General features: G+C 44.4%; 1 protein-coding gene across 1 annotated transcript in view; it reads right to left on the reverse strand.

Annotated features, from left to right (window-relative positions):
- The window catches only part of foxp2 (forkhead box P2), a 102,507-nt gene that overhangs the window by 17,207 nt on the left and 59,027 nt on the right, over positions 1-26,273 (reverse strand). The window contains exons 5-12 of the mRNA XM_054624283.1: positions 23,682-23,771; positions 14,274-14,411; positions 12,478-12,567; positions 10,669-10,695; positions 10,193-10,373; positions 8,645-8,897; positions 6,562-6,669; positions 144-231 (exon numbers count right to left, since the gene is read on the reverse strand). Of these exons, the coding sequence (XP_054480258.1) occupies positions 144-231; positions 6,562-6,669; positions 8,645-8,897; positions 10,193-10,373; positions 10,669-10,695; positions 12,478-12,567; positions 14,274-14,411; positions 23,682-23,771 (975 nt within the window). The remainder of the gene's footprint in view (positions 1-143; positions 232-6,561; positions 6,670-8,644; positions 8,898-10,192; positions 10,374-10,668; positions 10,696-12,477; positions 12,568-14,273; positions 14,412-23,681; positions 23,772-26,273) is intronic.

A 26,273-nucleotide genomic window follows, 5' to 3' on the forward strand; every position in this document is an offset into this window, starting at 1 on the left:
TGACTGGATGATAAGTGAATTAAATTAGAAATGAGTTCACTTTAGTAGAATGGGACAATGGCAGAAATGTAACAATACATGTAGCTTTGTTTCAACTTTGCACCGAGGTGTGGTTTTGCTAGTTATTACTTGACAAAACTTACTTGTATTTCCAGCTGCTGTACGACTTGCATTTGGACTCTACACTGGGCTGTGCTCCGATCATCGAGGGCATGTTCACTGTTTAAATGCCTGGAGGTGGACAGACAGATAAAAGAGAGAGAGAGAGAGAGAGAGACATTTAAAATCTATCGAATATGTCAAAGTGAGCACAAGACAGCAAACTCCATTCATTTCCACCATGATGAAAATGGTGGAGGATGATAATTACAGTATCAACTTCACCACTGTTTTGTTTTAATGATAATATTTCTATACGGGGACAATTATCTATAGGATACTGTTAGGAACCATTGTTCCACTCTGAAATGAGGTAATTAGAAGTAACATGACGGTGTGTGGTGCCATGTTTTACATGACAATGGGCCTGTGCCAGTTAAGATGGCTAACTTCAGCACCACCCTGAGCGCTGCTTTCTCTGCAGAGAATAAAAGATGCTAGCCCAGCAGAACGGCTTTGTCTCCTTCGTTTACCGAAAACAATACACACAATTTAACACCGGCAACATTTGACACACAAAAGCAGCTCTTCCACTGAAGGTGCATTATCCACTAGCAGACATATTAAATGTATCTGGTCTGTTCGCCTCATTAGAAGGAAAAGGCAGCCAGACAGCCATAACAGTCAATGAGGGGTTTTGTCTTGATTGGATTCTGGTCTGTAGGAAACAAAAGAGGCCTCGCCATTAAGATAGACCTTTATCCCTGGTAAAGCACACATATGCACACACACACACTCGCAAATATGGGGCGAAAAAGGGGTTTCTAAAGTGTTGTGATGCTGGGTAATGAGCCTCTATCTAAATGATCATTGGTGACAAACTCACAAAGCAAGCTTTGAGGAGGCATGCTTATGAAATGCCAGAGCTGCCACTTTATCTCCAGTAATTATAGGTTAGCTTGCAGACCCTTCAATGATCATTTACAGAGCTGCCTCCAGTGCATTAGAGGGAGTACAAAATCTCTCTCTCTCTCTCTCCCTGGCTTTCCCTTTATCTAAGAACACACACTCGCTTACATTATCATGAACTTGCACAAACACTGATTGGCACACACACTAACACACACACTGATACAGAAACACACATAAATACACACTCCCACCACATACTCCTCTATTCTCTTCCACACCCCTCACTTCTTGTTTATCTGCAATGTGCAAAAACAAGAACTCACTGAGCCGGATTCTCTTGGCCTGCCAATCAAAAGCTGAAAGGAACATTTGTAATCACAATAGCTCTGTACCTTTCAATTACACTGCACACATTCAAACCGTTCCATCTCAGCCCTGCTTATACTTTTGTCACCATTTCAGGTCTAATGCTCAGAATTTATTTTTTTTCCATTATAAATCAAGAATGAGGTAGCATTTAAAAAAATGGGGGGGGGGGGAGGATGGGATGGATGAGGGATAGCGGCAGAGAGGGGAGGGATGAACTGGTGGATTTCTCCAGCCCTGTGCCTAATTGCTGTTTCAGAATGCGCATGCAAAAAGGGGGCATTACATTAATCATTTAATCACGTCCCTCGCAGGATGAGGGAACTAATGTTGCAAATACCCTTTTCATTTCACTGCCCATAATGCTATCTTATGCACTTGATGTATGGCGTGTGTCATGAATTACAGCTGCTTCAAAAGCACAGCCCGGGCTGCTCGCTGTCCCTGAAGATACCTCATTACAAAAAAAAGAGAGAGAGGGGAAAAATCTTTATTAAGTTTGCCTCTCATCGACAAGCTGCTTGTTTTTCTCACATTTCATCAACGTGTGTGTGTGTGTGTGTGTGTGTGTGTGTGTGTGTGTGTGTGTGTGTGTGTTTGCGTATGATCCTGATAACACCTCTCCACAGTGCTCCAACCAGTTATTTACTACTACACTCACACCTTTCACCGCTGACCAGTTAGCAAGGCGATTACAGCCAGATTACTACGTGCATTTATAAAATATTCAAATGTCAGTGTGTCCTACTGTGCATTAATAAGGCCGCACAAAGACCAAAAGGAAAGGGGAGGGGGGGCAGAAAATGGGCAGACAGAAGACAATAATGAAAGAATAGCTTATTTACTGAAATGTGTGGGGGAAAAAGTACTTTGTGTTATTCTTATTAGACTGTAGCTCTGATTCTTGAATAATTTGTAGGTAAAAATGAACAAAATTTGTATGAAGAAATAGAAATATTAAAAAAAGAGTTGAAGTGACTCATCTTAACTGTAGCATGCAGGAGTGATCTGTTAAACCTAGAGGTCTCACTGTCAGGCCTGGCTGGCTCCTGTTTATGTTTACTGTTCATGCCTCAGTTTAGAGGAACATCGATTTCTGCCCTGAAGAGGGAATTACTCGTGTGATGAAGAGACCATGTGTGAACAGGGAAGAAAGGATGGAGATGGAGACCGAGGGACGTAGCAAAGGTAGAGAACTCGGAGCAAATAAAGAGACAAAGAGAGTGATAAATAGACGGTGAGGGGGAGGGAGAGGTGAGACACGGACGTTGATAACGATTTCTTTTTTATTGGATGCTGCAGTTTCTCTTCTCCCTTAAGAGAAGCGAACAAAACATCTCAAAGGTTTCTCCCCTACAGCTGTGTATATGAATATGTATAGGCCTTCACCATCCACTAAGGGCCCGATAATAAATCTACTCAAGCCATCATATATGGATGATACACTTTTGCTAATTGTCTGTGTGTATTATCATGGGCTACTAAGGCCCAATAGAGAACAGTCAGTTAGGCCCTGAATCTGTCTACTGTACATGTGACACAAAAACACACCAATTCCAAATTAAAATTAATGCATACACACTCATATACAAGGAGAAAAAAGCATACACACAGCCATTTGTAACTACACACACATTGCACACCTACGGGCATGCATAAACAAAAGCATGCACACTCTCTCACACACACACACACACACACACACACACACACACACACACACACACACACACACACACACACACACACACACACACACACACACACACACACACACACACACACACACACACACACACACACACCCCATGGTGGTGGTGCATAAGTAATGCCCTCCGTTTTAAAGGTCTTGTCACAGTGCAGCAGACATGTGGAGGGGTAGAGGGGAGCTCGGCTATCCAGGGGCCAGGGGCCTGCCTGCCTGCCTCCACAGTGTGTGTATGTACATTACATGGAGACGGAGACACTTGGCTACAGCCTTGTGGGTTTAATTAGCAGTGGGTTACAGACACCGTAGTTCACGTTAGCGGCTGAGTTTGCCATTTTAACATGGAGCCTGCATTCCTGCCAGTAATAAGGAGAGCAGATGGGTGACAGAGAGTGGAAGAGTTAAGCGTGTGTGTGTGTGTGGGAGCAATTATCTGTTTATGTCGAGATAAGATTGTATTTTATTGAGGTGGGAGTATATTGATACACAAGGTGAAAGGCCAAAAAAAGGGGGGGCATGACATGTATATACAACAATCTGGATGTAATAATCAAGTTTTTTGTTTTTTAAGCTTAAAGAATCATGAAAACAGGAGTGATTCAAAGTGTAGTGGTCGTTACATAAACTGCAGTAATTAAGTAAGAGGTTTTGTACAGCATTGGCTTTATGTAAATATTTAAATTTTGCTTATGAAGTGGCTTAATGTTCAAGCATTAATTGCATTCTTTATTTTCTGTGTCTACCACAAAGGAACACAAATAGCCCCAGAACATGCACTAATAGTATTAATGTTTCAACCTCGCCATTTCTTCTTTTATCAACACAAATATGCGCACACACACACACACACACACACACACACACACACACACACACACACACACACACACACACACACACACACACACACACACACACACACACACACACACACACACACACACAACACACAAACCCCAACACCCACCACTCAAGAAACATTCCCAAGCAATATTATTTCGTTTTGAACTTCAGAGAGCTAATTCAGGGTGCCAGCCACCTCGCGGCTACCTTTTCCAGGTGAGAACACTTAAAAGCACAGTGAAGAGCTATTAAATGCTGATCTTGACAAGTTTCCTCATGCAACAAAACAACGGATGACTAAACGTGTCACCGCCACTGAGCCGAGCTCCTACAGCGAGCTACGAGACGCCAGCTTGACTTGGGTCCCCCCCCCCTGCCTTCCCTCCCTCCCCGCACACGTAACCCGCTCCCAACCACCAACATCTAAACTGTCATCTAAATCTGACACCCGCCTTTATGTAACCCCGTTTAAACTGTGCCTGTGTGTGTGCGTGCAAGTGCACATAGTTTGTGTGTGTGTGTGTGTGTGTGTGTGTGTGTGTGTGTGTGTGTGTGTGTAGCCAACTGGCATCTCCGGAAACATAAAAGGACTCCCTCTGACACCGACAATCACTGCTCCAAGGCACGCCACCGAGCAGCCATCTTTGTTCTGATGACGAGTCTGCCTTCTTTGTTGGTGGCTGTTTTCATGTGCTGGCTGGGTTACAGTATAGAGCCAGCCTCTGACTTGCAGGGATGTGTGTGTGTGTGTGTGTGTGTGAGAGTGTGTGTGTGAGTTGGGGGGGAGCTGAATCAAGACGCTGTTCTGTTTTGTAGCAGCCAATGTTCTGGCAAGCGTTCTTACAAAACTGTCTGCCAACCTGTGCTCTCACTTCAAAGTTTGAAATCTACCTTATCTCTCCGTCTGCGTCTCTCGCTCGCTCAGTTTGTCTTTACAACCATGCATCCTTTTTGCACTGGCTTACCAGCTTACCGGATTCACAGGCACATCTTTTGATACAGTGTATCCCTGCCCCTCGCCTAAACAACCAAGCTAAGCTACCTGGACGCAGTATCCTTAGAGCACACAGACTTAGGGTCTGTTTGCGTGCGAACAGAGCTCACGGTGCAGAGGAAACAGCCCGATGTCTTCTTTAAGGAAGTGTACTGAGGTGATAGGACAAGAAAACCTGCTAATCTGATACAGGCTTGCCTCCTCACACATACATTTTTGTTCCCAAGCTGCAAGGCAAACTCTTCTTTCTGGACTTGTGGACGTGTGGTCCAAGTTGGATGATGCAGCGCACACAGCAAACTGGCTTTTCATAAGCATGGCTTCTAAAATTATACCAGCTGGATGTGCTATGTTCGCTGAAGAAAAAGGATATTGGCATTGACATGTATGTATGTGACACATTTTCCACAGGGGATAAGCAAACAGACTTGTCAGGGAATAGTTGGGAGATATATATATATATATTCTTATATATATTCATGAATATATTGTTCCTTTAGTGTACTGTATGTGTTATCTTTATATATATATATATTCACCTCTGAATCCTGTCAATTATTGTTCCTTTGAGTGTACTGTATGTGTTATCTTTCAAATACTGGTAAACACTATTTTTTATTATAGTCACATCATTTCACAGATACACCTTTTAGCTTGAATTCAGAAGCTGCCTTAGAGTTAGTGAAAGCCTGACCTAAATCCTGCAGCGGCACCCCCATGGGTGGACTAGTTTCTTGTATCCGTAAATTTTTTAGCTTTCTGCAACTTATTACAGTCACTACTGTAGAGAAATGCATAATTTGGAAAAATATGCCCGAACAATGTCCTGATTTCAATAGTTTATGCGAATTCACATGGACATTTACAGCTCGTGAAAAACACTCGCCAGATCGTTATTTCATAGTTAATTACAAATCTAATTAGAATATTCAAATTAAAGCTTTCCCTTTCTTTTCTTCTCTGTGTGGGAGCAGGGAGCCAGGGAAAGAGTGATAGTGAGGGGGAGAGAGAGAGAGAGAGAGAGAGAGAGAGAGAGAGAGAGAGAGAGAGAGAGAGAGAGAGAGAGAGAGAGAGAGGCTCTCAGTGAGTGGCAATGTGATAACCTGTAATCGGCAGTGCTGCAAACACCTTCTTCCTTTGATGTCCCCCCACTAACATCCTGGCAACAAAGCCGGCCAATTACAAATGAGCTAATTAACTAAATTGTTGATGGAGCATGAAGAGTTAATTCGCTCTGGCGCCTGCACCATGACAACAGTGAATGGGGGCCTTTGTTGTGGAGGTAAGTGTGCGGCCGTGCGAGTTGCCATTAGCTTTTGACGCGTTTTCACAAACCTATCAGGCCCTACCACGCCAGGAAGGAGATTTGTTATGGATCAGAGTCGGTGTGCATCCTGCACTGCTAGAGCTGAACCCTGTCAACCGGCTGTCTAGAAGGTCAAAATGTGCTCTTTAAAAAGGAAGTGGTGTTTTCTTTGTTAGGCCCCTCTGTAGCCACTGAAAGGAGGTGCTGTGGTGTTTTGGGAATAACTTTTGTGTGTTTTACAATAAAATAGATGCTAGCTTCTTGTACGGACACAAAGAAATCCCACACAGAAAGCAGACATCAACATCTGTGTCACTGCAGAAAGCTCCTTACTTCAAAAACTGTCCGAAGTCCTCGCAGATGTTCTCACAGCCGGGCCACTTACAAACACCGTGACCGTACAGGGGGTGGGTCCCTCCACTTTCTTCATGTAGTGAACTGAAGCAAAAAGAAAAGAGAGAAAACAACAAAATAAGCGGACAATCAAAGCAAAAAAAGGAGAAGAAGAGGGAAGTAGGCGAGTAGTGGAAGACGGGGAGGGCAGCATCAAATTCATTACAGAATCTGCAAAGACTTGAGGAAGTTTGTTCATGTAAGGTGTATATCAACAAGAAAAGGTTCAAACATGTCAGTTACGTTGAATTAGTGAATAGCCAAGGCTAGAAAGGTGAACCAGAGAGAAAGAGAAACATACAAATATATTGACAGAGGCCGATCAAAACGGGAAATCCATTGAAAACTTGAATGTGAGTAATATTACACTGCGTTCCCATGGCTAACAGTTCATCACCAATCAATCAAAAATGATCACAACATGCCACTCCATTAACTTAGACAGATCCTTCTAGATTTCCCCAATGGAATTCTAGAAGGATCTGTAGCTTTGCCTCCACCACAGCCACCATCCCATCTTGTAAAGCCATTATGGTGGAGGAGGGGGTTGGACGCTTTCAAGTAAACATTAAAAATCCCAGACAGCCCTATAATTTTCATCAGGAGATTAATACTCTGTGTAACTTATGTTCTTTGAGGACAGTGGGGGCAGGGCGGTGCTCTGGCGTTTTTCAAATGGCACCCAAATAAGTTACGACCCTGCCTAGACAGCACATCCTATTAAAGATGACAGTTTAACCTTTAGGCTTGGCACTGGTGTGTGCGTCTGTCTGTGTGAAAATGCGAATGAGAGTGTGTTGCGCTGCGTACAGTTTGTGTGTGCTTGTCGGTTATGCCTCAGTGTGTGTGTGTGTGTGTGTGTGGTCGACCACTATGTGTATGCATGCCTGTGTGTGGCCCATGAATATGTGTGTGTATGTGTGTTTGTGTGTGAGTGCTGGCAGAGCTCACACTATGTTTTACAGAAGGGTTTTCCCCACATCGATCCGTGGCATGTTAGTAAGCAGTGCTCCTGACAATACTCCTTGTTCGATCATTATGAGACACCGCACACCCCTCGGGACACAGGCAGATAAAACGTCTTTTTTTTTTCCCTCTCTTCTTCCCTCTCTTCTCATTCCCTCCCTACCTCTGCCTTTCCCCTCCGTCTTCCTTCTAAAGGTATCTTTTTCAAGCCTCCTTTTAGTGGTACTGGAGAGATAGCATCTACTTTAAACCAATTACACAGCACTTCCACCTTCCAGTGTGAGTCTCCACCAAGCATCCACACAGGAACACACGCACATTGCTACCCTAAGTCCTTATTATAATATCGCCCAAGAAAAGCCTTTGAATAATGCATGGGCCAAATAGGCAGATATGTGAACAGTCAGTGTTTTGGTGCTGGGTGCATTTATAAAAGACGCCATCACAAGGATAAACATCCTGGAAACGCCACTCAAGGCATCATGTATTCTGTTTACATGACAAGCAAGCAAAGAAGGTAATTTTCAAAAGAGAGAAGGAAAAAAAAAGAGAGAAAGTACTAAATACTTAATGTACAAGGAGGTTACCTTGTCTCGCCTGCCAGAGAGGCTTGTTGTAAGTGTGCCTGCCTGCATGGCTTCCTCTCGCTGCTTTTGATATCTGTGTGCAAGCTAAGTGCGTTCAATGGCACATGTGGTCCCCTGGGAGAACAAGGCTCTTACCTTTTTAATATTACCAAGACACTAATAAACTATTGAACAAATAAACAAAACATCTTGTTTTCCCTGTTGCAACAATGCTGTTATTTTATACAAAGACAAATACTCTGGATGGGAGTGCGGCGTTCTGATGTGTTCCTACATAGAATCATGGCACAAAAAAAAACAAGCTTGTGTGACGGGTAGTAAACACGCCGCTGCAAACTTTTTCATCTTCTCTGTCTTTTTTCCCGGGTGCTGCATCAAAAAGGTGGGTGTGTGTGGAGGGTGGGGTGACATTTAAATTGCTTTACCTCTCGCGCTCCCTTTCCCTTTCCCTTTCCCGTTCACGTTCCCTCTCTCTTCTGTGGTTGAGGGCCGGGGACTGTCCATTGGCAATGGAATGGTGGGAGATGGGCGGCGATGCTTTGGCGGAATTGGAGGAGGAGGTAGTTGAGGAAGAGTTGTTGGTGGAGAGGTCTAAACCGCCGCCACCCCCGCCGTTGCCAGTGCCACTGTTGCTGTGTTTGATGCCGTTGTCCTCCATGGCGTGACCGCCGCCTCCGGTCACGTCCTTCCACAACTGCTGGAGCTCTGCAGGGCTCAGGCCGGCTAGAAAACATGAGAGGGAGAAAGAAAAAGAGGAAAGAAAGGGAAGGACAGAGAGCACAGTAGGGGATAGGACAGTGAAAGGAGGGAGTAGATAAGAAAAAGAAAGATTAAATGTATACAGTTTATTGTATCAATACGGCTGCTCAACTAAAAAGCTGAAGCTTAAACTCTGCAAACTTTATCCATAAGCCATAAAAGTTGTATAAAGATGCATGACTCACAGCCTTGCCCTCAGTGAGACTATCATCCAATACCGCTTCACTGCAGACCTGAATTTGAACTCAAACTGCACCGCTCAATAAAACCAAGTGTGTTCTTCTTCTCTGCCCAGTAAGTCATGATTTAAACCTGTTGACAGATCACTCATGTAACCCTCAGTCTCAACGATTTGTGTGTTTTCAATGGGGAAGCGCTACAAAACATTGATTACAATGAGTGTGTGCTCGTTCCATCTGAGATAAACCAGCTTTGTCCACCGCTTGGTTTCAGCTTGGGAACTAATTAGGCACTTACTTTGATTTCCTTCTAACACATCCCTGCCTGTTGTTTTCTATCAGTGCCATTTTTATGCGGTAAACAACAAACACAGGTGTTTACTTGGCTCAGCAGAAGAAAATGGAGCCTGCTCTCCCCCTCTCTGTTCTTTTATTCTTTCTCCTCTCCTCGGCTCTCAGTGAAGGCAGTAAACAACAACAACAACAACAACAACAACAACAACAACAACCGGGGAAGGTAAGGAGGGGGGGTTGGGGAGCGGGGGAATAGAAACGGAGATGGAAAAAAAACAACAAACACAAAACATAAGCAGAGCAGAGCTGAGAGAGAAACAGAAGTAGACAAAGAAAGCCACAATCAGACATGAAAGAGAGAGAAAGGAAGAATGGAGGACTAAACAAAACGATCATGTGGAGAGTTAGGGACAAAGTGGATGGTAGAAGAGCATACCAATGAGGGGCAAGCAGACGTACAGACATACTTAGAGATAACGCAGGGGGCACTCAGGTGCATACCAATGAGAAAAACAAAAAACAGGCATGAGGGAAAGACAGAAGAGGAGTTGGACAGTAAGGCTTGGAGATGTTAGATGGAAATCTGACAGGAGGAAGGGACAATGACAGAGACAAACACAGACACTTAACACCTGCGGGCTAAATACAGGAAGCATGTGACCACCACTGTTGGGAGTCACATGCTCCAGACAACAACGCAAACTCCTTTCACTCCTCCCTCCTCCCTCTCCCTCCCACCGCCTCTTCTCTCCTCCCCCTTCCTCCGGGCCCTCCTCTTCCTCTTACCTTGCTGGGGCAGGGTCTGTCCGGGCAGGGCGGCCTGGCCGGGTGCGGGCCCGGGCAGCGAGAGCAGGCCCTGCCGCTGCATGTTGAGCAGGTGCTGCTGCTGCTGGAGCTGCTGCATCTGCAGGAGCTGCTGCTGGAAGACGAGCTGCTGGGCGGCCAGCTGCTGCTGCTGCTGCTGTTGCTATAGAGAGGAGGAGGAGGAGGAGGAGGAGGAGGAGGAGGAGGAGGAGGAGGAGGAGAGGAGTAAGAAAGGAGCGAAGAGAAGAGGAAGGGAGGGAAAAATTTGAGAGAAATTAACAACTGAGGAGTGGGAGAGGAGAGGGAAGACGGAGCGGTGTTTGAGCTGTGTGTGGAGAGTCTGCACTCACTCGCCTCTGCCGTGACCTTAGCTACACCTCACTGCCTCTACTTCTGTCTCTCTGCACGCTCGCCCTGTCTGTCTGTGCTCACTTAGACTTCCCTCCTGTTTTTTGGGCTGTACCACGGTGTTGTTGCCTTCTCCTCTCTTTGTGTGCCCATGTCTGTGAGCACACACACACACACACACACACACACATAAAACACACACACACACACACACACACACACACACACACACACACACACACACACACACACTAACAAACAGACACAAAGCTGTGCTGATATACCAGCTCTCAAGCCCATCAGTGTATGTGGCTTGTGATTGTGTATGATACTAAGCCTCTGGTATAATCCCCCATCCAACAACCCCCCCCCCTTAACACCCCTGATAGTTAATTGTCTCGCCTTCACTGATGGTCTGTTACAGCTTATGTGGCCAGAGGGAGCCGGCAGAATGAGAGATTTACAGCATCACATGCGTGCGAATGCACAGACACAAGTGGAAACACGCACATATGAACACACGTGCCGATCTCCCGTCCTCCCCCCCTTTCCTCCCCCGTTCTGCTCTCCTCGCTGCCTCACAGAGTTGTTTATGGCTGGGCGAGACAGTGAATTGCGTAAGTCCTGTGCAAAACAAAAACAACAAAAAAACAACAACAACAACAAAAATGAAATAAAAACATCAAACTCAGTCACCGCAGCAAAACAAGTCAGAGAGGGAGTTAATTTTAGGGGGAGACAAAAAGCTTTGAATCTGAAAACTCAGGTAGTAATTGGCTATAAGTGCACGCTATTAGATTTGATGGAATACGTTCAGTCTTTCTAGCCTGTAATATCACTAGAGCGGATGCACATAGGCAATATTTTAACTGTGATTTTGATGTTTGTCCAGTATTTGCGCTCCTCTCCTCTCCATATACATGTGTATGTGCATACAGCATGGTATTTCTTACGTGTTTCTGTATGTTTGTATCAAGGTGGGCGTTCGAAAGCATGGGAGGGGGAGTAAAACTTGTGATGCGCTCACTGGAAAAACAGGCTGCATAATGGAGTGATGGCAGTTTGTCCACCCCACCCCACCCGCCCCCCTGCCCTGCCTCAAGAGAAATAAGGGAGCAATTTCTATTCCATATTTGATGGCGGGGCCCCTGAAAAACTCTATCCACAAATCCAAACAGAAACAAAGCCGCCGGGAGGTCAGTTGCAGCTTCCTGTAGGGGCAGCATAATGAGGAGACACGGAGAGGTGGAGAGATGGAGGAAAAAAAAAAGAAAGGCGGAGTGTGTGTGTGTGTGTGTGTTGTGTGAAACCTTTTTTCTGATCAATTTAACTGCTTCCACATGTACTGTATTGTCTGGCCTCTCAGGGTTCAGCGCCGTGTGACGCTCATACGCGACGACACAAAATGTTGCTAGGGCTGTCTTTTGCTCGTCTCTTCTTCTCTGATAGCCAAAGATAACGGGACGGAGCCATGTCTGTTGACCGGCTGCCTGTCAATGTGATTTATGAGCGGTGTACGCTGTAACTTCAGCACCGGTGCGTGTGTTTGTGTGTTTGAACACTTGCAGGAACAGTTCATTAACGAGTTGCACCGATGACCCTTTTGTCTCTGGTCTCCGTTCTATATATCAGGCAGCGAGTGGGCATGTGTGCATGGGTAGTGTGTTTGAACGTCACTTGAAACAGTTCATTAGTGGTGTGTGTGTTTGGGGCTTCTTCTACTCACTAATAACAAATTAACCAGTTGATTTTGTTCAAATACAAACCAAGAAATCCTTCATCTGAAGTGAATAGACAAAATTTTTTGGTTGCCAAAATAAGAAGGCATTTAAATACTTTTTTTTAACTAATCTAAGGGTTTTGGTCACGACTGATCATCGGTTGTTTGGTGTCAATAAGTTTGCATTGGGTGCACCTACCTCTTTAGCCTGCTTGCCAGGGTGCTGCTGCTGGAGAAGCTGCAGATGAAGCTGCTCCTGTTGTTTCTTATAAAACTCCTGCAGGTGTTGCTGTAAACACACACAAATGCAAACACACAAAGCAAGAGTCAGAATAATAGTTAAGAATAAGAGAATGGAGAAATGCATATTTGTATAAGTACACATCTCTAAACTGCCTCAAATGCAGTGAAACCCTAAACAATATATAACGCTATACTCAAAGGCCACGAATTATTGGATTTATTTCCATTTCTCTAAATGATATAAGTCAGACTTTTGTGCCAATTTGGGGATTTATTACTAATTCTAATTGATTTACATGCAAAAAAAACAAAGTAGATCCCCTTGAAAATAAGTAGACATTTACTCCTAAGCCTGCACTTCTTTAGTTCCAGCTGGACTTCACATGTTGGTTATGCATTGTAAATAATATTTTCTACTGCTTTTGGCATTTGTATCATGCCGTCTCTCACAATCCTCTCCATATGGACTTTTAATAGTACCACAGTTCTGTAGGGGGCAACAATTCATCATATTAACTACGCATTTGGCTGCCAGAGTGCACTGGCTTCATTTGGAGTGGCTGAAATAAACAGAATGAAGCCTCTCAGGAACCGGTTCGCTGCATTGAACTGATACCTTTAACACACATACTATGACATCTATTTACACAGTGTTTTATTTCATATAATCTTCAAGATGGCTTTTTGGCCTGAAAGAGAAGTGTATGAAACAGGCCAATGGGATACATGGTCAAGCTCTCTGCTAACTGCCATATAAATACCCATATGATTTTATAGACAATAATATTAAGTCCTTGGAGCTTGTTTTTTTTAACGCTTTCTGTAGTCACTTAATAAACATAAATCATTCATAGAACCTCACTCTATGCTGACTGAGGACAGGTTGTAACCCTGTGATTTAGGATTATGGATCCTTAACCGCTATGTTACGACTGACCATGTAAATAATATGCAAACTGAGAATGTTAAGTGCCGTGGTTTCCTGTGTGAAAAAGGCAGCGCAAAGGCACGCCACTGTACTGAAAGCAAATCTAGAGTCTGAGTGCTCTTAATGAAGAGGAATAATCAGAATGACTGACACTCTTAATTAAAACAATTCTCTTTCCCCTTAATCAAATCAATTGAATGACAAATGCATTTCAACTCTGACACCAGACTGTGCCAAGTGTGTGCTTTCTCAAGCTGATTCCAAATATTACATCATCTGTCACCTATCACTCAGCTCCTGGTGTTCAACCCAACTGTGCCCTACTCTCTCAGTCCCTGATGGATGCTTGTCAGGGAATTGAACCAGCGACACACGAGAGGCAGTTAATTAGAGGTGACGTGAGCGAAGTACGTCAGTTCCAGATTCCTCTCGGTAAGCGTGTCAAGGACACAGGGCAGCGGTGAGTTGGCATGAGCGACTGGTGGCTGACGGAGTGACTCAGGGTTGTGGAGGATTATGTGTGTGTTTATGTGTGTTTAGACAAAAACGCCTGATTACGTTATTTTAGGATTAAACGAAGTAACGTGTGATTGAAGGTCTAGATTTGGATGTGTGTGGTTGTTCTGTGTATGTGTCTCTCCATGTCAGAGTTAAGTAAATGTTTGTGTGCCACTTTATAAGCACATGTGTTTCAATGAGATGGGGCCAGCTTGCGTCCAGATGTGCGTGTGTCTGCCTTTGTTTGTGCCTAAATATTTGTCTAAGGGTGCATGCGTGTAAGCATGAGTGTGAGTGTGTGTGTGTGTGTGTGTGTCCATATGTACCTGCTGCAGCATTACAGCCTGCTGCTGTTGGAGCAGAGCCTGGAGCTGCTGGGGGGAGAGCACCTGCTGCTGGAGGATCTGCTGCATCTGTTGCGGCGTGATCACCTGGGGACTCATCATGGCCACTGACACTGGAACCTGGACAGGGAGGACGGCATGGGAGACAGAAAAGAGAGAGAACGTTAGGCGAGAAAAAAGGGGTGATGAACAGGAGAGACGTATGGGATGTAAACAGGGTCAAAAAGAAGCAGAGAAGGGCAACAATGAAAGCATAGGCGTGAAATGGATGGAGGTACCAGTAAAAAAGGAGGGAGTTGGAAAAATAGAGCATTAGAGAGGTGCGTCAGGCCTACTGGTATGGATCTACTGGGAGTGTGGTAATTGGTGACTGAGAGGTAGGGAGAGCAGGCCTCCCATGGCCGTGACGCTTGGCAGCCTAGAGGAGATGCTGAAGGACAGATGGGTGCTGTGCCTTTGTGTTGCTCATATTATTTTGCTCTGCCTCCACCCCGCTGGGAAAAGCAGAGGATTTAAATAGACGTAGACCTTAATTAGCAGGACCCTTGAACTCCCCCACTTTAGCATGCCTATCAGTGCTGCTACGGTGAAACAGCGTGAATGCACGACTTTAAAGTTGATTAAAACTACACTGATGAAGTGGACACATCAGCAGCATGATGAGGTGGGTCGTGGCTTCACCTTTAACAGTAATTCATGTTGGAGGGGAGGGAAATATGTAAAAAGACATGAACTCGTCTGCTTATGTAGAGGGCAGTGTCTTTACTGAATGCCTTCTGTTGTGACGTTTTTCAAGTTTTATATTCTCACAAAAGCAGCCAAAAGCAAAAAATTGTGTCTTACTCTCTGCCAACATGCCATTTTGAAAAATGTATGTCGTTTTTAGGGAGATAATCATTAAAAAATGAGACGTCAAACTGCAGTAAGAGAACTTCTCCAAAACAAAAAAAAAGATACATATCCTGTGTTTCTGCCAAATTCTTCTAAGACGGCAACGCAAGCGACTTCAGAGGATAGATTTCTCTCCACGCTTTGATTGTGTGCCGTGTGCTCACATTCTAACAGGGGAGTGTGGGCTAACAGTCACATTATGGAGTTTCAGCTTCGTGTGGCTGCTAAAAAAATGTAATAACTTTTGTAGGGAATAGAAAATACCCGTGTTAAATGTTGTTGACTCTTTGGTGGTGCTTTGGAAAAATAAAATCAACATGCGTGAGTGATGGTTCACCAGTTGATTCCTCTTACATACGCACACTTCACCGGCCTGATTGAAGTGACTCAAATCACCTCTTCCTTCTCTATATGACCTTTAAAAAGGTAATTCAATCAGCTTCTAGCACAACAATGTACTAATGTAAAGCTGAATGTTGCATCCTGTCAACACATATTCTTGAAAGACAAGCTTTGGAACACAATTACAATATCAACATGTAGTAGCACCTTTGCTGACGTTAATTGCGACAGTGTTTGGCATGGAGCTGCCATGACAGGAGCTAGCCTATATGGTGTGTCAAGGGGCCAATAAGACATCCCTGTCCTCATCGCCAGCTAATCAAGCTGCCTTGATTACTTTCCATGCATGTCTCTCCTCCCTCCCTCCTTCTCTCTCTCTCTCTGTCAGGCCTTGACACGTCCTTGTTTAGCTCTCCTCTCCTCAACGCCCACCCCCCCCACCCCACCCCAGGTTTTCCCCCCTCTTTGATTAGCCGAGACATTTGCATGGTCACTACACATTTTTCATTTTAGAAGTCATTATGCATTAGTGGCTCCTGATCGCCCGCCTTGACTAATCCTGATGAACTGAAAATCACAGCTGAAGGTCAACTTCCAGCCGGCCCCGCTGCACATTCATATTCATATTCAAACAAATCCTGCCTCCATTGTTCATTAGGGTCTTAGAGAGAAGGGACTCCATCTAAAAGGTGGGAGAGGTGGTGGAGGGGGAGGAGGAGGAGGATGTTGTGGTACATCTCTTTTCTTCTCTGGACTCCTCTATGCAAGAGCGCCAGAAGAAAATGCATTCACAATAAAAGCGAGCTGCCGAACAAAAGCCGTCAAAAAGTTGCAAATTAAACAGTCCGTGTGTAATTATGCAAATGCTGTGCTTACACCTTCAACGTTATTAACCCTTAAAGGTACATTTGCTAGGTAAGTAATTACCCCCGCAGTCACTCCTGGTTTTGTGTTGGATGCCGTGACAATGGGACGAGTGCAGCTGAGAAACAACATGAGTGATGCACTCATTAAGACTATTAATTGGATGCTAGCACAAAGATGTTATGGTTCACAAAAGGGATGCGGGATTAGACATGAAGGATTTAAAACCAATGTATGCACACGCATATATGAAGTGGAATTAAATCTAAATTCTACTTCACACTGTTTCTTCATTGTGTCAGTGTTGAAATATAAGCATTCATAGTCAGATACCTGTAAATTAATTATGTAGGATTTCAGCACCGACCAGTAAAACCAAACGAGACTTCAACAAAGTGCAGCGGAAAACGGACAACAACAAACAACCTGGTAATGAAATTGGGAAGTTCCTTTTACACTTTCGATAGCTTTTCAGAGGCATAATGGGTGATAATCATTTTCATTTCAACAGTGCTCCAAACAGAAAGAGGGGAAGGAAAAGGGAGAAAAGGCAGGAGGAAGAAAGAGAGGGGAGAAAAGGCACTGGCCCACGTCCATTGTGAAGTGCAGCACAATGCTAATTCCAGCGTTTAACTGCATGCTTTTCTGCTTGACGTATCGGAGGCTCCAAGATGAAAGCAGATAAGTAATTGCTCTCCTGGTTCTTATTCTTCACTGACAACCCATAAATTTAATTTTACACACACGTTCATTTACATTTTCGAGTATATGACATGATAATTGCAGGAATATAACACCTCCATTTTGCAGGATACCGCACCAGGGCTTGATTGACGTGAGCGGTGAATTGAAAGGAACAGGAGGCTGAATTGCCTCTCCTAGAAATGATTTTGCCACGACGGGATGAAATTAATGAGCATTTACTAGACGATGGCAGTGGCGTAAACATCCACACGCCGTGAGAAGACTCTCTCATGGAAGAGGAGCCATGATACCCAATTGGGCCGTGCCTCTGTTTCTCTGTAATCCAAAAGGATTTATTCCCATCTCTAGCACACAAAAAATATTGATGGGATTTATTAAATCGTTTGAAATTAGCTGCAGATGATGTGGCCACTGGGGACCTTAATAACGGAGAAGGTGATTCTCCTGTTTTTAAATGGAGCACATTTGGACGGAACGAGTAATCTGCAAATTACAATTGCAAAATTAAGTCATTCGAATCTTAGCCCTGCTTTGCTAACATTTGTAAGAAACATGCTTGCTTTATAACTGTTCACCATTTGAACCCTTATTTGTTTATGGGCCTTGTCTTAAAGAGAATGATGAGCCGTACTGACATGAACTTTGAAGCCATGTGGTTTGCCCTCGAAAATTGGAGAGCAAAACAAAGGACCTTTAAATTGGCTCCTGATGTGAAAACACTGGTGGGGCCCTCACCAGAACAAGCAGATCATTACACCACTCTTGTCACAGTCGCAGGCTGTAACCAGCCTGTCCAATGCCTCGCTAAAGGTCAAGCTCTTCCACGGGGAGCTCAGGTATCTCTTCCAGGCAAAGCTGGCACCCAAATCTCCCTTTATGTTTGATCTAACCGGGCATTCTGCCATTGAATAGAAAAACACCACGACTCTGCTGACTGGCTTGCACAGCTGTCTGCTTCTTACTATCTGGACCAATGGAAAAATGCACTTCCAGCAATTACATCCACTCCACTGTGTGGCACTTTATCTTTACAGCAGTGAGTTTTTATGAGTCAAATTACCTAAATCAGGAGATAAGTGGTGTTCCAGAGTGTAAACTTAAACAATTAAAGTCTAGCAGAGAGGAATTCCTTTTATTCGATATTCTTCTGTACAATTCACTTAGCAGTAATAAGCAGGGGGGAGTGGTGATTAGATGTCGGCCATAAACATCGCGGGGGCAACTGACGCGGGGCGCTTATCAACGACAGGTTGCTCCTGTATAGCGCTGGACAGGGGACTGAGCTGCTGTACAGTCACAGCTAAAGATAACCGCGATGAGAAATGGATGGGTCCTAGTCGGTAATTACTGTGGATCCTTGGCAGGAAGAGTCACAGCTAATTAAGCCACTAGCTTCACATCACACACAGGAAGAGAGAAAAAGAAACCGAGAGAAAATAGGGAGTAACCGCTCCACCGCCAGCCCCCCCGCCCCAATTTCATCTCAATCTCCTGAGCATCCCAGGGGGCCCAAACTCAGACCCCCCCCCCCCCCATAGCTAGTGGAGTTCTGACCTCTCAACTCGCTTTCAGCTGACACTGCTCATTTACTAGCCAATTACAGCCAAATATGGCCGCACGATTATTGATAGCTGGGACTCTCCACTCGAGGACCACCAAAGCTGTCGGGCAGCTAGCCTGGTGGCTGCCCCCCTGTGAAGTTCAAGTGTGTGGTCTGCAAGAAGTACACATGTGTTTACTATGTAAAATCACATGGAAGCCACATTCACTCAAACGCATGTCGTGTCTTCAGCTTAGGGAGATCGATACTCTAGATTGTCAGGACTGAAGCTAAGTAGATTACTGAATGTTTTTCCTTAAATCAATTTCCATAGCAGTTTGGCAGCAGTGCATGGGAAGTGCAATTTATCATAACACAAAGACCCATCATGCAAAAAAAAAAAGCCTCTAATAAAAAGCCTGAGGAGATTGGGATGGGCTTAGCGTAATTTCCATATTGATTTATCTCTACATGCAGATAAGTCATTGATTAAGCCCCTCGAATGTAGAGTACAACATTGTAGCTGTGTGACATTGCTTGTGCACATTGTTTGTGTCATTATCAGTACAAATTGTTACACCTTTATCATTAAACTGGCACAATTCACTCCCGACTGATTCCTCCCTGCAGGTGCACATATTTCAAGAGTAAATGGGAGCGACAGATAGAGAGAGAGGGGGGGGGGGGAGAGAATTAAAAAAGAAAGTGTAGAGAGAGGAGAGTGCTGAAATAGAAAGAAAGTGAAAGAGAGAGAGAGCAAAAGTGAGAGCCAGAGGAGGTGGGGGGGGGAGACACTTCCTTCTGATGTTGCAGGTAATATGGCCTCCACTGGATCAGCCTCTTCATCAGTGACACACAGTAAATTACAAGTGCTTCAAGCAGCTCAGTGAATTATAGTTCATCACTTGGAAAGGCTTTCCCCCTCACCACCGGGGCCCAGGCGTATCAGATCTGCCGGTTAGGATCCAATTAACACCCTGGCCGGAATCATCTGATTGCATGTGTAAGGGCTGGTATAACTCGTTTATTGCACCCATGTATCTTCTGTCACAAGGTAAATTTGTTGCTGCTACATCAAAGGTCTGAGCTACTTCTTTTTTTTTTTTTTATCCTTCCCTCCCTCTCACTTTCTCTTGATCCCCCCTAACTCAGCTCCATCGCCTTGGGGTTGCATTTCAACTTCTTTTGCATCACAATGATGAACCTGCTCTGTCCTCGCAATTTAGCAATCTTGTCCTGTAGGTGTTGTAAATGCAGGGGGGGAGAAAAAAAAGAGAGGTGGGGAAGGAGATGGGGAAAAAAAAAAATCTTGTTTTCTGGTTACAAAAGCAGTAACCAAGGGTGTTTGACTTAAAATGTGCTGACGTTTTTTTCTCTCTTTCTCTCTCAGAGTCAACAGAAGTTTTCCTCATGAATAACATAATATTTTCCCCCCTCTCTTTTTTCCCTTCGCAGTGATAATTTCTCTCTATTTTCAGATCCAACCAGAGGGGATGCGGTGGATAGATATATTCAGAAATGTAAATGTGAACTACCATCCTTTAGCCATGCACGCTGGGAGTCAGCTAACCTATACTCCAGCCTAGCGTCGCAGCCCTTTTCCCTGCATCTGTGTGTGTGTTCCGGATGAAAGCCAATACGCAGATGAGTTCTGCTATCGAGGTGATATTCGCTCAGTGGTAAGAACACGTGGACCTGACCTTTAAAAGTGTGACACTTCCTGGGATGGCCCAATGCCCACAGCCAATCTGACTGGCCTAGGCAGGAAGCTGCAGAATTACAGAAAAAAAAAAAGGGCTAAGCCAACATCTCGCCCGATCCATACACAAACCGTTAAAGCTTAAGTGTAACACATTTAAACATTCATAGTTAGAGTGGAGCATTGCACAGATGGGGCTGAGGTTATTAGTCTTGTAAAAAGCTATTCACAGCTTGATAGTGTAAAAGGGGGACAAGCAGCAGTCGCAGGTTTTTGAATTGGTTGTTAACTATGGGGAGGAGGGGTCATGGGGTACCTTCACACTGTTAAGGGGGAGGGGGGTCATTCTAGCTGTTCGAGGTGACATGTTAGGTTCAGATATGGTGAGATAGTCAGGTGAGTTTTGCACGGTTGCAGTTTATTTTGAAGGATTTCTTATTGATTTTAAGCAGTTCCTCCAAACCGGGTGTTAAGCTGCTTTACATCCTGTCCCGTCCTGAGCCGCAAACAAACACGTAGTGAACAAAGTCACTTCTGGCAATCTAGAAAACTTTAAGTTACATTGTGCCTGTGTTTGAGTGCGGGCTATGTGTAGTTGCATTATGTACGCTTGTGCGCGAGCGAAACAACTGTCAGATTCGTAGGCCACGGTAATCCTCTCCGCCTCTCCTTGTCCGCGTTTCTTTATTTGTATTCCAAATGTCAGTGTATAAATGCCTTTCAGAGGGGGGATATTGCCACAGAGAGGAGCAGAGACGAGAGGGTGTTGTGTGCCTTGGGAGAGCCGTGTAAGCAGCATGGCGGAGGCAGGGGGATTTACAGGGAGAAATAGGTGTTTATTGAGTGCTCCCATGGGCTTACTGTGTAATAATAGACCTGTCACATTACGCAAATGGGGAGAAGCAGCTTGTGTGCGTGTTTGTATGTGTGTTTGTGAGACTGTTTTTTACTTCTGTGTGTGTATGTGTATGTGTGTGCATGCCAATGCCAGAGCTGCCTGCCTCTGCATCATCAACTCCTGAGAAGCGGCGATGAGCGAGCGGATAGAATTAGTCAGGCGAGAGCCTTTAGCCGCTAATACGCGTAATTAAAACTGCAAGCTGAGGCACTTAGATGCTTGTGTACTAAATAATTTACATGCCATGATCTATGGATCATTTCCCGCTCTTTAATACCAAAGATGGGAGAACAAGAGGGGGAAAAAAAGACTGGCAGAGGATTTATCAGTATCTCTACCATAAGCAGGATGTCATGGTAATATTAATCCCTTTCCCACTTTCTACTGTGCTAATCATACAAGGGGATCAATCCTCTTGATTCCTCTGGTGGGAAACATGCAGCTTGATTGCCATTCACTCTTATCACGCCATGGCGCTTATAAAATATTGCACTATCGCACCCATTGTGGCCTCATAATCCAAGTAAATAATGCAGCTTTATTGTGCAAACTCCCTGAAGACAACTGGTTAGTGACAGGAGGGAAGAAATAGAACAATAAGAATAGCAAAACAAGGCTTTTTAATCAAGTCAGAGTTTCTTCTGCTTCACACTGATATTTGCACAATGGAGTATTACGGCTAAAATGTCATTTGAAATGAGTGGATTCAAGGGCACAGAGCATCATATTCCCACTGTAAAAATGATCTTGGGCCAGAATGCACCGAGCCCTGTTTGCTAGTGTGCATCACTGGGGGAGTCAGCGGCGCCTCGCCTTTGACGCTCTGCATGGAGACTTTTTGGTACAAAGAGGTGAGGATGTTAATAAAGGCTGGATCAACAGATGGATTAGTTGGGAGCTGAGGACAGGCCGATCGGCAGGGCCCCGTGATTCATATTGATTCATATCGCCAAAGTGAGGCAAGGATGGAGTAAGCAAATGTAAATATTCAATATTTACCATCTGCTGGTGTTATTAGACGCAGGGGCTTGGACATGGGCTGACGGTTATCATGCACCAACACTGCTCTCAACCAATATTGTTCCTCCTGCCATGTATGTATTGTACTTGGTGACTGTGCAGGCATTTGTAGATCAGGATCCCATTTGTTTGAATCAATTCGCTCTGGCATACAGAACCTCAAATAGAAGAAGTGCAATGGACCCCAAAAATAAGCTGCAGAGAGCTTTTGTGTAATTAAAATGATTTTTCCCCCCCTCCCACAGCTAAATATATACAAAATATACACACAAATAAATAAATACCCTTTAAAAACATGTCAATAATTCCGAGGCCATTATTTGTGAATATACTGATAATATTAACACTCTTGATGGGGTTGAGCTGAATTATTTAAATACGACAGCATGACTGAGTCTTTGCCAACCTTATCTCTTCGCCAATACGTAATTAGGTACACAGGGGTGTGACTCCAATTGAAGGTGTCGCCATTGTTAGACTCTGTGAAAATATCAACGGGTGAGGTTAACGCCAATTTCCCTGACATTAATGAAATGCACAGAGCCCCTAATGAGGTAAACCATTGCTCCTTGATAGTACTTATTAGCCGAGTGGAGGGCACAAATTCCCACACTTCAATTTCAAACGGCTAAAAATAAATTAAATAAAAAATACTAATAATAAAAACATAGAGCAGATGTCAAGGGGCCTTACATAATTTGAGTGTGTGGGGGGGGGGGACCAACTAACTGTCTTGTTGACTTGCACGAGCAGTATGAAAAGACTCGCTAGTGTGAGAAAATCCTAACACCAGGAAGAAAGAGGATGTGTTAATGTGTATATATGTGTGACTGTGGTGTCGGTGTGCAACTCTTCGTGTGTGTGTGTGTGTGTGTGTGTGTGTGTGTGTGTGTGTGTGTGTGTGTGTGTGTGTGCATATGTGTACAAGTGTGACCTTTTCCAAATCACTGACAACAGAAATAGACAGCTCTATGAATCAATAAGGCAAATGAGTTGTGAGGAGTGGAAATGACAGGCGGTTAAAATTAGCTATCTGTGTAAACCCACTAGTCAGGCTAACATGTCTTTCAAATAATAACTAACCTCTGGCTCTTCCACTGTGTAATCAACCCTATGGATCTGGTGTAGAAAAGCATACGAATACATACATTTCACATATTAATTATTGTCCAGTTTGATGGAGGCCTCACTGACAAATAAAATGTAAACTTGTAATTTGCTTTCTGAGATCCGGTGCCGTGTTGTGTTTTTTCTTGGATGTATGCAACGCTTTGCTTCCTGGGGACTGGCTTGTCCCGCTTTAGGATTCAAATGGCAGGTCCGAGGATTGCGTCGGCAAATCAAACACACTTGTGGAACAGAGGAAATCTTCTTTTCGGAGGAGCATGTATTATGGATGGACTTAAGAGATTAGACGGGGAGCTGCTTTACCTGCAGTGGACGTTGCTTGTCCTGGCTCTTTGGAGATTTCAGGCCACTGCCTGGCTGCTGCAAGAGTAATTGCCTCGCTGCTTGTAGGGCCTGGGAAGAAAAGGAACACAAGACAAAAGACAGTGTGAAAAAACGGAGCAAGAACGATCGGGAGGAGGGAGGCAAAGAGAAAAATAAACTATTAGATTTCCTGAAGCTGACAGCAGAGATAATTCACATTTTCAGGGACGAAACAGTCATCTCTGAGTGAAAGCCCTGTCAAATATCAGCTGGTATTTTCCGCAACACATTCTGACTTGGTTAACACTACATTGGAGACACGTTTTAGTAACAATTTACAGAGCTGTGATCAAGGATAAATACAGTTAGTCTAGAGCACCCCCTGAAGAAGAGGGTGGAGGAAGGGGGGATGGTGGGCTGATATAAAAAAATAAAAAAAGACAGAGCGTCAGTAGAATTGACCTGTCTAGTGTGTGCTCAACTGAAATACCCACTTCTCTCGGCAAATTACCACCACATTTGCATATTCATAATATCAATTTGAAGTAGAGGCAGCGCCATGTGAAGTGTCCCTGGGAGCTGTAATTAAAGTTGACAAAATCAACATCAGATTTAGAGTGAATTAACTAGCAGCCCAGGTTTCACACTATGCATTAAGGATGCTCACGAGCAGGGGATGGGTGATAGATGGATAGAAACATGGACAAGTACATGAAGAAAAAGACCTTTTCGGCGTCTGATGGAATTAGTTCACAGCTGTTTACACGCTGGAGAAAAAAAAAGAAAATTGGTAAAATCATATTTGTAAATTGTAAAATTTGTCATCAACACTGTTTGATGTGTTTGCCCGACATGGAGATGATAAGAATCTGAGAGGCTGGGATGTGGCGTAATTTATTTCTCTAGGGTTTGATGGGATTACAGATCCCCTCCCGCCTGGTTGTGTGTACTGAGTACTGTGTGTGAGGAGCGAGCTCCAGCTTCACAGGTACGGTGGCAGCTGGGCTAGCAGCTTCACTCCGATTCTTCAAGAGCAGATGGATGAAAGAGTCTGGCAGAAAAGAACATTGTGCACAGCTGCTACTACTGCTGCTGCTCCACACAGCCGTAAAACCTTGTATTCTTCAGGCCCACGAGCATCAAGTGGGAGAGGAGAAAAACACATATGCACACAACACAACACAACACAACAACTTCACAGGTGTTTCCCTTTTTTTGATGAAAAAAGAAGGGGACGAGTAGGAGTGGAGGACGAAAAATAAAATAAAAATAAAAGATGGAGAGTGACACTTCCTCAGGAATCAGGGGTGCTCATTTTTATATTTTCTGGCGCTTGCCAGTATCCATGACAACAGCTGCCTTGACAGGGCGTGCATATGGCGCAGCTCTGCCAGCTGGTGGGAACAATGTTTGAACTAGTACATTGAGATCCTGAGCAAACAAGAGGAGAAGACGAGGGAGAGACAGAGAGAGACAGAGAGAGAGAGGCGGTTAAAAAAAATGAGAAGGATGGGGAGAAAAAAATAAAAGTTGCCATGTCTTAACCCCTCAGGGAACGCAGCCACCTCCTGATCAATTATGAAAAGACAGAGCTGGGGGTGGGGGGATGCTTGACGAGGTGGTGGTGGTGGTGGTGGTGGTGGTTGGGGGGGGGGGACTGTCTGTCTGGGTGCTCAGGAGGAGCCAGGCTTTCTGAACTCAAGTAAACAAACACATTACACTGGAACTGGGTCCTAACTGCATTGATCTGTCTCCTTGGTAAGAGGAGCCTAGTCGCCACCGATTTATATGTGTGTGAGTGTGTGTGTGTGTGTGTGTGTGTGTGTCAAGTGACATCTGTAAGCTGAGCCATGGCTTTTCTTCAGAACACACACACACACACACACACACACACACACACACACACACACACACACACACACACACACACACACACACACACACACACACACACACACACACACACACACACACACACACACACACACACACACACGAGGTTGCCTGTGGTGGCAGACATTAAAAGTACCCACACAACACAGGCGCAGCCACATGACGCTTGGTTTCGTGTGGACTCTTTCAAAATGGATGGGAAATCAAACACTGCTTGACTTTGGCTTCCTTTCACTGAAGGCAAAAGGCAAAACAAATTCCTTGAATGCAGCCAATCGCTTTGCTAATTAAAACACGGGGCCTAATTAATCTCACCATGATTGGTGAATCAAAGTAATTATAAGGTTTATTGAGTCCTGCACACAGTAGTCGGAAGGGAAGGCTGCTTTATGAGCGCAAACGGAGGTAGCTGTCAGGAGGAAATGTTTATCCATGTGTGAATCAATAACGACTCGCAGTGTTATATCCAAAGTCAAGAGAGCCGTGCGATATATTACACATGGTCAAGGGTAGAAAGAATGAGATGTTTTTAACTGCACTTCTAATATCCATGCCAGGTAAATATTGAGGGAGGTGCGGTTATGAGAGGTGACACACAGGGGTGAAGCACGGAGATCAACTTCACGCGGCTTATTAGAAAAGAAGTCTGCTCAGACTGCATAAAGAGTACATCTCCAAACATAACACAGACCTTATCAA

Source organism: Anoplopoma fimbria, chromosome 23 (assembly GCF_027596085.1).
Source record: "Anoplopoma fimbria isolate UVic2021 breed Golden Eagle Sablefish chromosome 23, Afim_UVic_2022, whole genome shotgun sequence".
Taxonomy (NCBI): domain Eukaryota; kingdom Metazoa; phylum Chordata; class Actinopteri; order Perciformes; family Anoplopomatidae; genus Anoplopoma; species Anoplopoma fimbria.